This window comes from Phocoena sinus, chromosome 18, assembly GCF_008692025.1.
Source record: "Phocoena sinus isolate mPhoSin1 chromosome 18, mPhoSin1.pri, whole genome shotgun sequence".
NCBI classification, from domain to species: domain Eukaryota; kingdom Metazoa; phylum Chordata; class Mammalia; order Artiodactyla; family Phocoenidae; genus Phocoena; species Phocoena sinus.
Window position 1 is genome coordinate 23,839,204 of NC_045780.1, and position 13,425 is coordinate 23,852,628.

At 41.5% G+C, this 13,425-nt stretch overlaps 1 protein-coding gene across 3 annotated transcripts in view; it reads left to right on the top strand.

The window, feature by feature from the left end:
* The window catches only part of EPSTI1 (epithelial stromal interaction 1), a 100,690-nt gene that overhangs the window by 23,558 nt on the left and 63,707 nt on the right, over window positions 1-13,425 (top strand). For all 3 annotated transcript variants that reach the window (XM_032611037.1, XM_032611036.1, XM_032611038.1), the window contains exons 4-5: window positions 2-75; window positions 8,079-8,162. In XM_032611037.1, coding sequence (XP_032466928.1) covers window positions 2-75; window positions 8,079-8,162 — 158 coding nt within the window. The remainder of the gene's footprint in view (window position 1; window positions 76-8,078; window positions 8,163-13,425) is intronic.

Consider the following 13,425-nt stretch of genomic DNA (forward strand, 5'->3'; position numbering starts at 1 on the left):
GGTGGAAACCAGTCAGAGGTTGAAGTCAGGCAGAGACAACAACTTGAACTGATACAATCTAAATACCAGAAAAAGGTCAGAATCCATCTCTTTTAGCTTAAATTTGGCAAGAAATTAGAGTACCAGCACTTTGAAAGTAACCATGAAATAACACAGTAACTTTACCAAAAGCATAAAACCTTCAAACAAACTGCAAAAGAAAGTCTCAGATATCAAAGAAGTCAGGATGTGAGAAGTGAAGGGATAAATACTGCAAATTCTCACCCAAGCTGTCTATCAGTCAGTGAGACCTTTGGTAAAGGGTTTTTTTTCCCCCCTAGTTTAAGTCTCTACTATGTTTAGAATATTCACTTTCCAAGAACATGGATTTGTTTACTCCATTCCAGTCCTGAAAGTACTACAAAAATTTTTAATATTCCATCAATTTTTTTTTAAACAGTAAACTCTGAGTTTTATAATTAGCAAAAAGTATCTGCCCTTTCTTCTCTTCAACCTGGTGGAGGTGGGTTGGGGACAGAGGAGACAGAAAGACGGAGACCAAGGAAGAAACACAAAAAATTTCATGGGCAGCAAATGTGTCCTGACCATCCGCTGTGATCTAAGTAGCTTGAAGAACAACCTATAATCATGGCGCGCTATAGCACAAAAAATACTGTAATTTGCCTTTCATCATAATTTTTTTTAACATCTTTATTGGAGTATAACTGCTTTACAATGGTGGGTTAGTTTCTGCTTTATAACAAAGTGAATCAGTTATACATATACATATATCCCCATATCTCTTCCCTCTAGCATCTCCCTCCCATTCTCCCTATCCCAACCTCTAGGTGGTCACAAAGCACCAAGCTGATCTCCCTGTGCTATGCGGCTGCTTCCCACTAGCTATCTATTTTACGTTTGGTAGTGTATATATGTTCATGCCACTCTCTCACTTTGTCCCATCTTACCCTTCGCCCTCCCCATATCCTCAAGTCCATTCTCCAGTAGGTTTGTGTCTTTATTCCCATGTTGTACCTAGGTTCTTCATGGCCATTTTTTTTTTTTTTTAGATTCCATATATATGTGTTAGCATGTGGTATTTGTTTTTCTCTTTCTGACTCACTTCACTCTGTATGACAGACTCTAGGTCCATCCACCTCACTACAAATAACTCAATTTTGTTTCTTTTTATGGCTGAGTAATATTCCATTGTATATATGTGCCACATCTTCTTTATCCATTCATCTGCTGATGGACACTTAGGCTGCTTCCATGTCCTGGCTATTGTAAATAGAGCTGCAATGAATATTGTGGTACATGACTCTTTTTGAATTATGGTTTTCTCAGGGTATACGCCCAGTAGTGGGATTGCTGGGTCGTATGGTAGTTTTATTTTTAGTTTTTTTTTTTTTTTTTTGCGGTAAGTGGGCTTCTCACTGGTGTGGCCTCTCCCGCTGCGGAGCACAGGCTCTGGACGTGCAGGCTCAGTGGCCATGGCTTACGGGCCTAGCCGCTCCGTGGCATGTGGGATCTTCCCGGACCGGGGCACGAACCAGTGTCCCCTGCATCTGCAGGCGGACTCTTAACCACTGTGCCACCAGGGAAGCCCTATTTTTAGTTTTTTAAGGAACCTCCATACTGTTCTCCATTGTGGCTGTATCAATTTACATTCCCACCAACAGTGCAACAGGATTCCCTTTTCTCCACACCCTCTCCAGCATTTATTGTTTGTAGATTTTTTGATGATGGCCATTCTGGCTGGTGTGAGATGATATCTCATTGTAGTTTTGATTTGCATTTCTCTAATGATTAGTGATGTTGAGCATTCTTTCATGTGTTCGTTGGCAATCTGTATATCTTCTTTGGAGAAATGTCTATTGAGGTCTTCTGCCCATTTTTGGATTGACTTGTTTGTTTTTTTGATATTGAGCTGCATGAGCTGCTTGTAAACTTTGGAGATTAATCCTTTGTCAGTTGCTTCATTTGCAAATATTTTCTCCCATTCTGAGGGTTGTTTTTTCGTCTTGTTTATGATTTCCTTTGCTGTGCAAGACCTTGTAAGTTTCATTAGGTCCCATTTGTTTATTTTTATTTCCATTTCTCCAGGAGGTGGGTCAAAAAGGATCTTGCTGTGATTTATGTCATAGAGTGTTCTGCCTATGTTTTCCTGTAAGAGTTTGATAGTGTCTGGCCTTACATTTAGGTGTTTAATCCATTTTGAGTGTTAGGGAGTGTTCTAATTTCATTCTTTTACATGTAGCTGTTCAGTTTTCCCAGCACCATTTATTGAAGAGGCTGTCTTTTCTCCATTGTATATTCTTGCCTCCTTTATCAAGGATAAGGTGACCATATGTGCATGGGTTTGTCTCTGGGCTTTCTATCCTGTTCCATTGATCTATATTTCTGTTTTTGTGCCAGTACCACACTGTCTCGATTACTGTAGCTTTGTAATATAGTCTGAAGTCCAGGAGCCTGATTCCTCCAGTTCCATTTTTCTTTCTCAAGATTGCTTTGGCTATTCGGGGTCTTTTGTGTTTCCATATAAATTGTGAATTTTTTTGTTCTAGTTCTGTGAAAAATGCCAGTGGTAGTTTGATAGGGATTGCATTGAATCTGTAGATTGCTTTGGGTAGTATAGTCATTTTCACAATGTTGATTCTTCCAATCTAAGAACATGGTATGTCTCTCCATCTATTTGTATCATCTTTAATTTCTTTCATCAGTGTCTTACAATTTTCTGCATACAGGTCTTTTGTCTCCTTAGGTAGGTTTATTCCTAGGTATTTTATTATTTTTTTGTTGCAATGGTAAATGGGAGTGTTTTCTTGATTTCACTTTCAGATTTTTCATCATTAGTGTATAGGAATGCAGGAGATTTCTGTGCATAAATTTTGTATCCTGCTACTTTACCAAATTCATTGATTAGCTTTAGTAGTTTTCTGGTAGCATCTTTAGGATTCTATATGTGTAGTATCATGTCATCTGCAAACAGTGACAGCGTACTTCTTCTTTTCCAATTTGGATTCCTTTTATTTCTTTTTCTTCTCTGATTGCTGTGGCTAAAACTTCCAAAACTATGTTGAATAATAGTGCTGAGAGTGGGCAACCTTGTCTTGTTCCTGATTTTAGAGGAAATGGTTTCAGTTCTTCACGATTGAGAACGATGTTGCCTGTGGGTTTGTCATATATGGCCTTTATTATGTTGAGGTAAGTTCCCTCTATGACTGCTTTCTGGAGGTTTTCTCATAAATGGGTGTTGAATTTTGTCAAAAGCTTTCTCTGCATGTATTGAGATGATCATATGGTTTTTCTCCTCAGTTTGTTAATATGGTGTATCACATTGATTGACTTGGCGTATATCGAAGAATCCTTGCATTCCTGGGATAAACCCCAGTTGATCATGGTGTATGATCCTTTTAATGTGCTGTTGGATTCTGTTTGCTAGTATTTTGTTGAGGATTTTTGCATGTATGTTCATCAGTGATATAGGCCTGTAGTTTTCTTTCTTTGTGACGTCTTTGTCTGGCTTTGGTATCAGGGTGATGATGGCCTCGTAGAATGAGTTTGGGAGTGTTCGTACCTCTGCTATATTTTGGAAGAGTTTGAGAAGGATAGGTGTTAGCTTTCTGTAAATGTTTGATAGAATTTGCCTGTGAAGCCGTCTGGTCCTGGGCTTTTGTTTCTTGGAAGATTTTTAATCATAGTTTTAATTTCAGTGCTTGTGATTGGTCTGTTCATATTTTCTGTTTCTTTCTGGTTCAGTCTCAGAAGGTTGTGCGTTTCTAAGAATTTGTCCATTTCTTCCAGGTTGTCCATTTTATTGGCATAGGGTTTCTTGTAGTAATCTCTCATAATCCTTCTTATTTCTGCAGTGTCAGTTGCTACTTCTCCTTTTTCATTTCTAATTCTATTGATTTGACTCTTCTCCCTTTTTTTCTTGATGAGTCTGGCTAATGGTTTATCAATTTTATCTTCTCAAAGAACCAGCCTTTTAGTTTTATTGATCTTTGCTATCATTTCCTTCATTTCTTTTTCATTTATTTCTGATCGGATCTTTATGATTTCTTTCCTTCTGCTAACTTTGGGGTGTTTTTGTTTTTCTTTCTCTAATTGCTTTAGGTGTATGGTTAGGTTGTTTATTTGAGATGTTTCTTCTTTCTTAAGCTAGGCTTGTATTGCTATAAACTTCCCTCTTAGAACTGCTTTTGCTGCATCCCATAGGTTTTGGGTCTTCATGTTTTCATTGTCATTTATTTCTAGGTATTTTTTGATTTCCTCTTTGATTTCTTCAGTGATCTCTTGGTTATTACATAGTGTATTGTTTAGCCTCCATGTGTTTGTATTTTTTACAGAGTTTTTTCTGTAATTGACATCTAGTCACATAGCGTTGTGGTTGGAAAAGATACTTGATACGATTTCAATTTTTGTAAATTTACCAAGGCTTGATTTCTGACCCAAGATATGATCTGTCCTGGAGAATGTTCCATGAGCACTTGAGAAGAAAGTGTATTCTGTTGTTTTTGGATGGAATAGCCTATAAATATCAATTTAGTCCATCTTGTTTAATGTATCATTTAAAGCTTGTGTTTCCTTATTTATTTTCATTTTGGATGATCTGTCCATTGGTGAAAGTGGGGTGTTAAAGTCCCCTACTATGACTGTGTTACTGTTGATTTCACCTTTTATGTCTGTTAGTATTTGCCTTATGTACTGTGGTGCTCCTGTGTTGGGTGCATAAATACTTACAATTGTTATATATTCTTCTTGGATTGATCCCTTGATCATTATGTAGTGTCCTTCTTTGTCTCTTGTAATAGTCACTGTTTTAAAGTCTATTTTGTCTGATATGAGAATTGCTTCTCCAGCTTTCTTTTGATTTCCATTTGCATGGAATATCTTTTTCCATCTCCTCACTTTCAGTCTTATGTGTCCCTAGGTCTGAAGTGGGTCTCTTGTAGACAGCATATATATGGGTCTTGTTTTTGTATCCATTCAGCCAGTCTATGTCTTTTGGTTGGAGCATTTACATTTAAGGTCGTTATCAATATATATGTTCCCATTACCATTTTCTTAATTGTTTTGGGTTTGTTATTGTAGGTCTTTTCCTTTTCTTGTGTTTCCTGCTTAGAGAAGTTCCTTTAGCATTTGTTGTCAACCTGGTTTGGTGGTGCTGAACTCTCTTAGCTTTTGCTTGGCTGCAAAGGTTTTAATTTCTCTGTCAAATCTGAATGAGATTCTTGCTGGGTATAGTAATCCTGGTTGTAGGTTTTCCCCCTTCATCACTTTAAAGATGTCCTGCCAGTCCCTTCTGGCTTGCAGAGTTTCTGCTGAAAGATCAGCTGTTAACCTTATGGGGATTCCCTTGTATGTTATTTGTTGTTTTTCCCTTGCTGCTTTTAATATTTTTTCTTTGTATTTAATTTTTGATAGTTTAATTAATATGTGTCTTGGTGTGTTTCTTCTTGGATTTATCCTGTATGGGACTCTCTGTACTTCCTGGACTTGGTTAACTATTTTCTTTCCCATATTAAGGAACTTTTCACCTATAATCTCTTCAAATATTTTCTCAGTCCCTTTCTCTTTGTCTTCTTCTTCTGGGACCCCTATAATTCGAATGTTGCTGCATTTAATGTCTCAGAGACCGTCGTAGAGACTGTCCTCAATTGTTTTCATTTTTTTTCTTTATTCTGCTCTGCAGTAGTTATTTCTACTATTTTGTCTTCCAGGTCACGTATCCGTTCTTCTGCCTCAGTTATTCTGCTATTGATCCCTTCTAGAGAATTTTAATTTCATTTACTGTGTTGTTCATCACTGTTTGTTTTCTCTTTAGTTCTTCTAGGTCCTTGTTAAACGTTTCTTGTATTTTGTCCATTCTACTTCCAAGATTTTGCATCATCTTTCCTATCATTATTCTGAATTCTTTTTCAGGTAGACTGCCTATTTCCTCTTCATTTGTTAGGTCTGCTGGGTGTTTACCTTGCTCCTTCATCTGTTGTGTGTTTCTCTTTCTTCTGCTTTTGCTTAACTTACTGTGTTTGGGGTCTCCTTTTCACAGGCTGCAGGTTCGTAGTTCCTGTTGTTTTTGGTGTCTGTCCCCAGTGGCTAAGGTTGGTTCAGTGTGTTGTGTAGGCTTCCTGGTAGAGGGGACTGGTGCCTGTGTTCTGGTGTATGAGGCGGGATCTTGTCTTTCTGGTGGGCAGGACCATGTCTGGTGGTGTGTTTTGGGGTGTCTGTAACCTTATTATGATTTTAGGCAGCCTCTCTGCTAATGGGTGGGGTTGTGTTCCTGTCTTGCTAGTTGTTTGGCATAGGGTGTCCAGCACTGTAGCTTGCTGGTCGTTGAGTGAAGCTGGGTGTTGGCATTGAGATGCAGATCTCTGGGAGATTTTCGCCATTTGATATTATGTGCAGCTGGGAGGTCTCTTGTGGACCAATGTCCTGAAGTTGGCTCTCTCACCTCAGAGGCACAGCCCTGACACCTGGCTGGAGCACCAAGAGCCTGTCATCCACATGGCTCAGAATAAAAGGGAGAAAAAGAAAGAAAGAGAGAAAGAAAGAAAGAAAGAAAGAAGATAAAATAAAATTAAAAGTTATTAAAATAAAAAATAATTAAAAATATATTTTTTAAAGTAATAAAAAGAAAGATCAACCTAACCAAAACACAAATCCACCAATAATAACAAGTGCTAAAAACTATACTATATATAAAAAAAAAGATGGAGAGACCGAACCCTAGGACAAATGGTAAAAGCAAAGCTGTACAGACAAAATCACACTCAGAAGCATACACATACACACTCACAAAAAGAGGAAAAGGGAAAAGAAAAATATACCGTTGCTTCCAAAGTTCACCTCCTCAATTTGGGGTGATTCGTTGTCTCTTCAGGTATTCCACAGATGCAGGGTACATCAAGTTGATTGTGGAGATTTAATTCGCTGCTCCTGAGGCTGCTGGTAGAGATTCTCCTTTCTCTTCTTTATTCGCACAGCTCCCAGGGTTCAGCTTTGGATTTGGCCCCGCCTCTGCGTGTAGGTCGCCTGAGGGCGTCTGTTCTTTGCTCAGACAGGACGGGGTTAAAGGAGCAGCTGATTCGGGGGCTCTGGCTCACTCAGGCCGCGGGGGAGGGAGGGGCACGGAGTGCGGGGCGGGCCTGTGGCAGAGGCCGTCGTGCGTTCTACCGGGGAAGTTGACCCTGGATCCCGGGACCCTGGCAGTGGCGGGCTGCACAGGCTCCTGGGAGGGGAGGTGTGGATAGTGACCTGTGCTCGCACACAGTCTTCTTGGTGGCTGCAGGAGCAGCCTTAGCATCTCATGCCCGTCTCTGGGGTCTGCGCTGATAGCCGCGGCTCCTCCCCGTTGCTGGAGCTCCTTTAAGCAGCGCTCTTAATCCCCTCTCCTCACACACCAGGAAACAAAGAGGGAAGAAAAAGTCTCTTTCCTCTTCGGCAGCTCCAGACATTTTCCCGGACTCCCTCCTGTCTAGCCGTGGCGCACTAGCCCCTTCAGGCTGTGTTCACGCAGCCAACCCCAGTCCTCTCCCTGCGCTCCAACCAAAGCCCGAGCCTCAGCTCCCAGCCCCGCCTGCCCCCGCAGGTGAGCAGACAAGCCTCTCGGGCTGGTGAGTGCTGGTTGGCACCAATCCTCTGTGCGGGGATCTCTCCGCCTTGCCCCCTGCACCCCGGTTTCTGCGCTCTCCTCTGTGGCTCCGAAGCTTCCCCCCTCCACCACCCGCAGTCTCCACCCGCGAAGGGGCTTCTAGTGTGTGGAAACCTTTCCTCCTTCTCAGCTCCCTCCTGCTGGTGCAGGTCCCATCCGTATTCATTTGTCTCTCTTTTTTCTTTTGCCCTACCCAGGTACGTGGGGAGTTTCTTGCCTTTTGGGAGGTCTGAGGTCTTCTGCCAGCATTCAGTAGGTGTTCTGTAGGAGTTGTTCCACATGTAGATGTATTTCTGATGTATTTGTGGGGAGGAAGGTGATCTCCACGTCTTACTCTTCTGCCATCTTGGAGCTCTTCCTTTCATCATAATTTTGTGTTCCATTGGTTCAGACTGAAAAATAGTAACTGCTTTTTGTCTTCTGTAATCTCAATACAATTTAGCTTAAAAGAGAAGAATGTATAAGAATCAAGAGGGAAGCTGAAGAAGCCGAAATCCAAAAAATGAAGGCAGTTCAGAGACAAAAGGTAAGACATTGGAGAGAATGGTGAGTCAGCATTTACTGAGGGCTTCTGATGTGCCAGGTTATCTCCTAGACACTGTTCATATACAAAGTATTTAATCCTCACAAGAGCCTATGAAGTGTATAATATTCTTATTACCCAAGTTTGCAAATGAAACTGACAGAGGTTTAGATAACTTGCCCAAGGACTCGTAGCCAGTAAATAGACGTAGGGTTTGAATCCAGTCTGACTGATTTCAGAGCTAGAGTTCTTTGTCATCACACTCTCTCGCCTCCCAGGTAAGTGATCAAAGGAGTAGCTGTGTATTTGGCCGGAAGGCACAGCAGTTAGTAACAATGGCCACCAGTGGTACACCATCATATTTATATCCAAATATTGAATTTTCCAGGGTGAGTGTTAAATAGGTGAACATACGTCTCTCACTGATAAAGAAAAAGCATGCATTTACATTTCAGTATTAGTGATATGATCTATTTCAAACCTCAAACTGATGTTTTTAGTTTTGATACTCTTTCTGGGGCTTGGGGGGAAAATCTCTTAAAAATGCTCAACTGCTAGAGAAGGAAGAATGTACTGTTCTTCTATCCCTATTACCCCCCCTCCTGCTCTCATCCCCCACAAAGTCCTAAGCTATAGTAGGTTTTAAGTGTTGGAGGTCTGGGGGCAAGAGGTTGACTCATGGTACCTTTGACCAAGTATGACATCTGCTGCAGGTTTAAGTCATGAAAACACAATTCTTTTTCTTGCTGTCCGTATCTCTCTTCATCCTTCTCTTTCTTTTTTTCCTCTTAAAGATTGAGTGTTGGTCAAAATTTAAACCTGGTTACCAAGCAATAGATATTTTTACTAGAGTTAGTGAAGCCCAAAGCTGATGGCTTGTGGAATGTGCAAGAGTGTTAGTCTTTTCTTTCCCTGAGGAGCTCTCTACCTGGCTGGGGAGCAAACTAAGTCTTTCTTGCAAGGTGTCCTGTTGTGCTGTGTGACCTTAGACAGGCCCCTACCCCTCTCTGAACTATTCCTGTAAAATGAGTCTGTAAGCCCCACCTCCTTGTCTCTCAAGGCAGGGAACATGTGTAGATGTAGAGATGCTACATCTGTAAAGATGTAGGCTCTGGGGTGGAGATAAGACTGGACTTATACATGAGGAATTGAAATGCTGGAGGTATAAAAAAAAAGAGTATAGGCACTTTGTTTACTAAATTTGACTCAGCAGTTCACTTCCAAGTCATCAGCTATTATACCTTCACTGAAAAAATTCTCATAATAACTTTTCAAAACCTGTCTTTCTCTCTCTTTCTACCTCTCTATTCCTCACTCTTTTCCATTCAACCCCACACCTGCCCCATTTTTTCCTGCAAAGGAAGGTTCACACTTCAGTCTTGTGATTGTAGAGAAGGTATTCTCTTTATATAGCATAATCATTCTGTATTTCAGGTGCAACTAAGAAAGTCATCAAATTTAATTAAGGGGCTTGCAGATCCTAAAGAATTGTGTTGTAGACTCTTATCCTAAAAGTGATTTATTCGTTGTCATTTAATACCCATTATTAGCTGGCTTGTGGGTCATTTATATCTCATTTTTTCTTTGGTCAAGTTATGTATACTATTCAGAAATGTTAGTGGCTGAAACAGTTTTCTTTAACATTGAGTAAAAGCAGCATTCCCTCCCTTTCCAAGTTATACTATAACACCAGATGTACATCAATCATTAACTACAGAAATCTTAACTGGGTTGGCTTTTCTAACCTGACAAGTGTAATGATTATTGGTATAAATTTGTCCAAAAGTGAGAGGTAGGGAGAGGGCGTTGCTACGTATAGATCCATCCCATTCAAAATGTGGTCCTTGAACCAGCAGCCTTGATATCACTTATTAGACATATAGAATCTCAAATCCCACCCCAGGCCTTCTGAAACAGAACCTGCATTTTAACAAGCTCCCCAGGTGATTCTTGTATACATACCGGTTTGAGGAGCATTAATCTAAATTGCCTTACAAGAGAAGCAGCAGCCCACTCTGGTCCTTCCACAGACTTGATTTCTCTGGCTAATTGGCCCGGACTGCCACCCTGACCTAGCTCTCCCTGTTGTATATAAATCTGTTGCCTTTCATACGAAACGTGAGCCCATTTAATAGCTTGTGTCAGATAAAAGAAAAATGGACATTAGCCACCTAGAAATAGCATACTTCACATTGCCAGTGTGAAAATGGCCGAGGGAAGCGATAATGGCTGTGCTTATGGAGCATTTATTCCTTAAAATGCACAGCAAACACACACATGGACACCAGCTTACAAAATACCACTGTCCCCCTCAGGCAAATGGCTGCTGTCCAGGAACTATTAGCCAAGTCGAATCCAAGAGCCTGTTGCCACCCGAGAACCTCTAACTTGGCCTCTTGATCTTAATCCCCCTTGACCTTCAGTTTGTCCTCTCCCAGGAGGGGTCACCAGGGAACACTGGGTCTCTTTCTGATTGGTCACCACCTGTGTGTGGGTGCGGGGAGAGTAAACTGTACTCCCTGCCAGCACATATGGGTCCTTAATACGCACAAAGGTATGAAAGGCAGCCAGCTCTTTAGCCTCTGACCGTGTCAGTGGGATCCAGGATGTTAACCCTGTGGGTTAAGGGGAACTTTGGAGAGGGCACTGGGATGCTTCAGTTAAACTTGTATTCCCTACATTAGAGTACGTTGATGTTATGTATTCTTCCAGTGGTGTCCTGGGGCCTCCTTGTACTGGCTCATGAGAGTGGATTGTTCTATTCTGTGGGCTAGCGGAGTTCATGTTGGTAGACTGAAACTGAGCACGAGGAGTATTTTCACCACAGAAATTGGTAAATGCTGCAAATCAACCTCCCCTCCTCCTCCCTGCTAGAGCTGGTTGGTAAGCTTATCAGCATGCCACTGCTTTGCCCCGAAAGGAAAGAGGTCCTCCTTTCACTGCCTCCGCCCCCGGCCCTGCCGCATTCCCAAACCAAGCTTCAGAGGGCTTGGCAGCGAGGGCAAGGATTTTATGAATTATCCGGCACATTATGCGTCTGATACTTACTGATTTAAAAATAGATTACGACCCATGTGGTAGGCAGAAAAATGCCCCCTCTCCTCCTCTTCCACATTCTAATCCCTGGAACCTAGGGAGATGTTCTGTCACATGGCAAAGGGGAGCTAAGTTTGCAGGTGGAATTGACGTTGCTAATCAACTTACTTTCAAGTAGAGAGAGTGTATCCTGCATTATTCAGGTGGGTCCAGTGTTATCATAAGGGTCCTTAACTCGGAAGAGGGAGAGAAAAGATTGAGAGCATGAAGAGGTACAGCAGTAGAAAGACTCAGCCTGCCATTGTTGGCTTGAAGCAGAGAAAAGCCGTTGGATAAAAGAGACTAAACCTATGGGTAGGAGCTACAAAACCATAGCTATGGTACCCCTAACTTCTACACTGAACAAATAGATGACTGACATCTTAGGATAGCAGAGCATGCAAACAGAAGATGTGATTCTGGAAATAGAGTCCTTATTGTGGGGGTAGGAAGAAGTAAAGACCCTGCTGTAGTCTTGGGAGGGGACTTATATTGCTAGCTACCTAAAAGCCTTGTGGACATAACAGCTGCTACTGGTACTGGAGTCTGCCAATTTCCCTCAACATCAATATATTATTTTAGCCCCGTTAGACCCGTTTTGGACTTCTGACCTCCAGAACTGTAAGATTATTAACAAATTTATGTTGTTTTAAGCTATTAAGTTCATGGTTGTTATAGCAGCAATAGAAAACTAATACAACTCATGTGGTTTTATAGTGTGTTAATTTCTCTTCCTGGAGATCTGTATGGCAGACTAATAATTTGATTTTTTTTCCAGACTTTCATAATGCCCACGAGCTTAAAAAATAAAAATCTCCAATTCCATGTCAGAGACCCTCCCTACCTCCTGGATTCATCTTCTTCTGCCTTTGACCCTCATATGTTTGAAATCATATTATATAGGGCTATATAGTTTACAAATTCTTTCATTTGATTCTCCCAACCTCTTAGGGTATCATAACCTCAGAAAGGGCAAGAAATCAGCTAGGGATCTGAGTGGCAAACGAAGCCTTTCCTTGTTCTTTCCAGTAAACTATAAAGCCATAAAGCTGATGAAGTTATGTGGAGCCCTGGAGGTCACGGTGTATTACGTAGACACTGAGAAGCATCATTAGTTCGTTTTAATGTTATAAAATGAAGTAGGAGCTACTTTGTACCTACTTCATTTCCTATTAGCATAGAAAACAAGGTATGCATATTAGATGCAGAGATGCATCCATATACATGTTTTTTTTTTTAATTAATTAATTGATTTTTGGCTGCGTTGGGTCTTTGTTGCTGTGCGCAGGTTTTCTCTAGTTGCAGCGAGTGGGGGCTACTCTTCATTGTTGTTTGCAGGCTTCTCATTGTGGTGACTTCTCTTGTGGAGAACGGCTCTAGGCGCATGGGCTTCAGTAGCTGTGGCTCATGGGCTTAGTAGTTGTGGCTCTATAGCGCGGGCTCAGTAGTTGTGGTGCACGGGCTTAGTTGCTCCGTGGCATGTGGGATCTTCCCGGACCAGGGCTCAAACCCATGTACCCTGCATTGGCAGGCGGATTCTTAACCACTGCACCACCAGGGAGGCCCCATATACATGTTTTTAAGAAATCACACTTGTTGCTTATTTCTAGGAAACAAGTACTAGCGAGGGCTAACGGTTTAAGAACAGTTTTAGGAATAAAACTCAACATGAAGGAAATTATTTCAATATTGTTTTTATAAACTGGGAAAAGTTTCCATTTCTGAAAACTTTCAAGGAACAAAACAAAACTTTCAGGTATTTCCCAGAAATATGGTTCCTACATCATGCATTTCTTTGTGGATGAACTGGTGTGGGCATTAAGCCTCTGGTTGTTGGAATGCAGTAGGGTCCCATTAATTGACACCATTAATTAATCCCATAATTTGGGGATGTTAATGATATCTCTGAAATGCAGATGTAGTACTAAAAGGGTAAGCTAGGGCTTCCCTGGTGGCGCAGTGGTTGAGAGTCCGCCTGCTGATGCAGGGGACAGGGGTTCGTGCCCCGGTCCAGGAAGATCCCACATGCCGTGGAGAGGCTGGGCCCGTGAGCCATGGCCGCTGAGCCTGCGCGTCCAGAGCCTGTGCTTTGCAACGGGAGAGGCCACAACAGTGAGAGGCCCGCGTACTGCAAAAAAAAAAAAAAAAAAAAGGGTGAGCTGTAAGCTTCTTTACGTTTCACTTTCCTTAG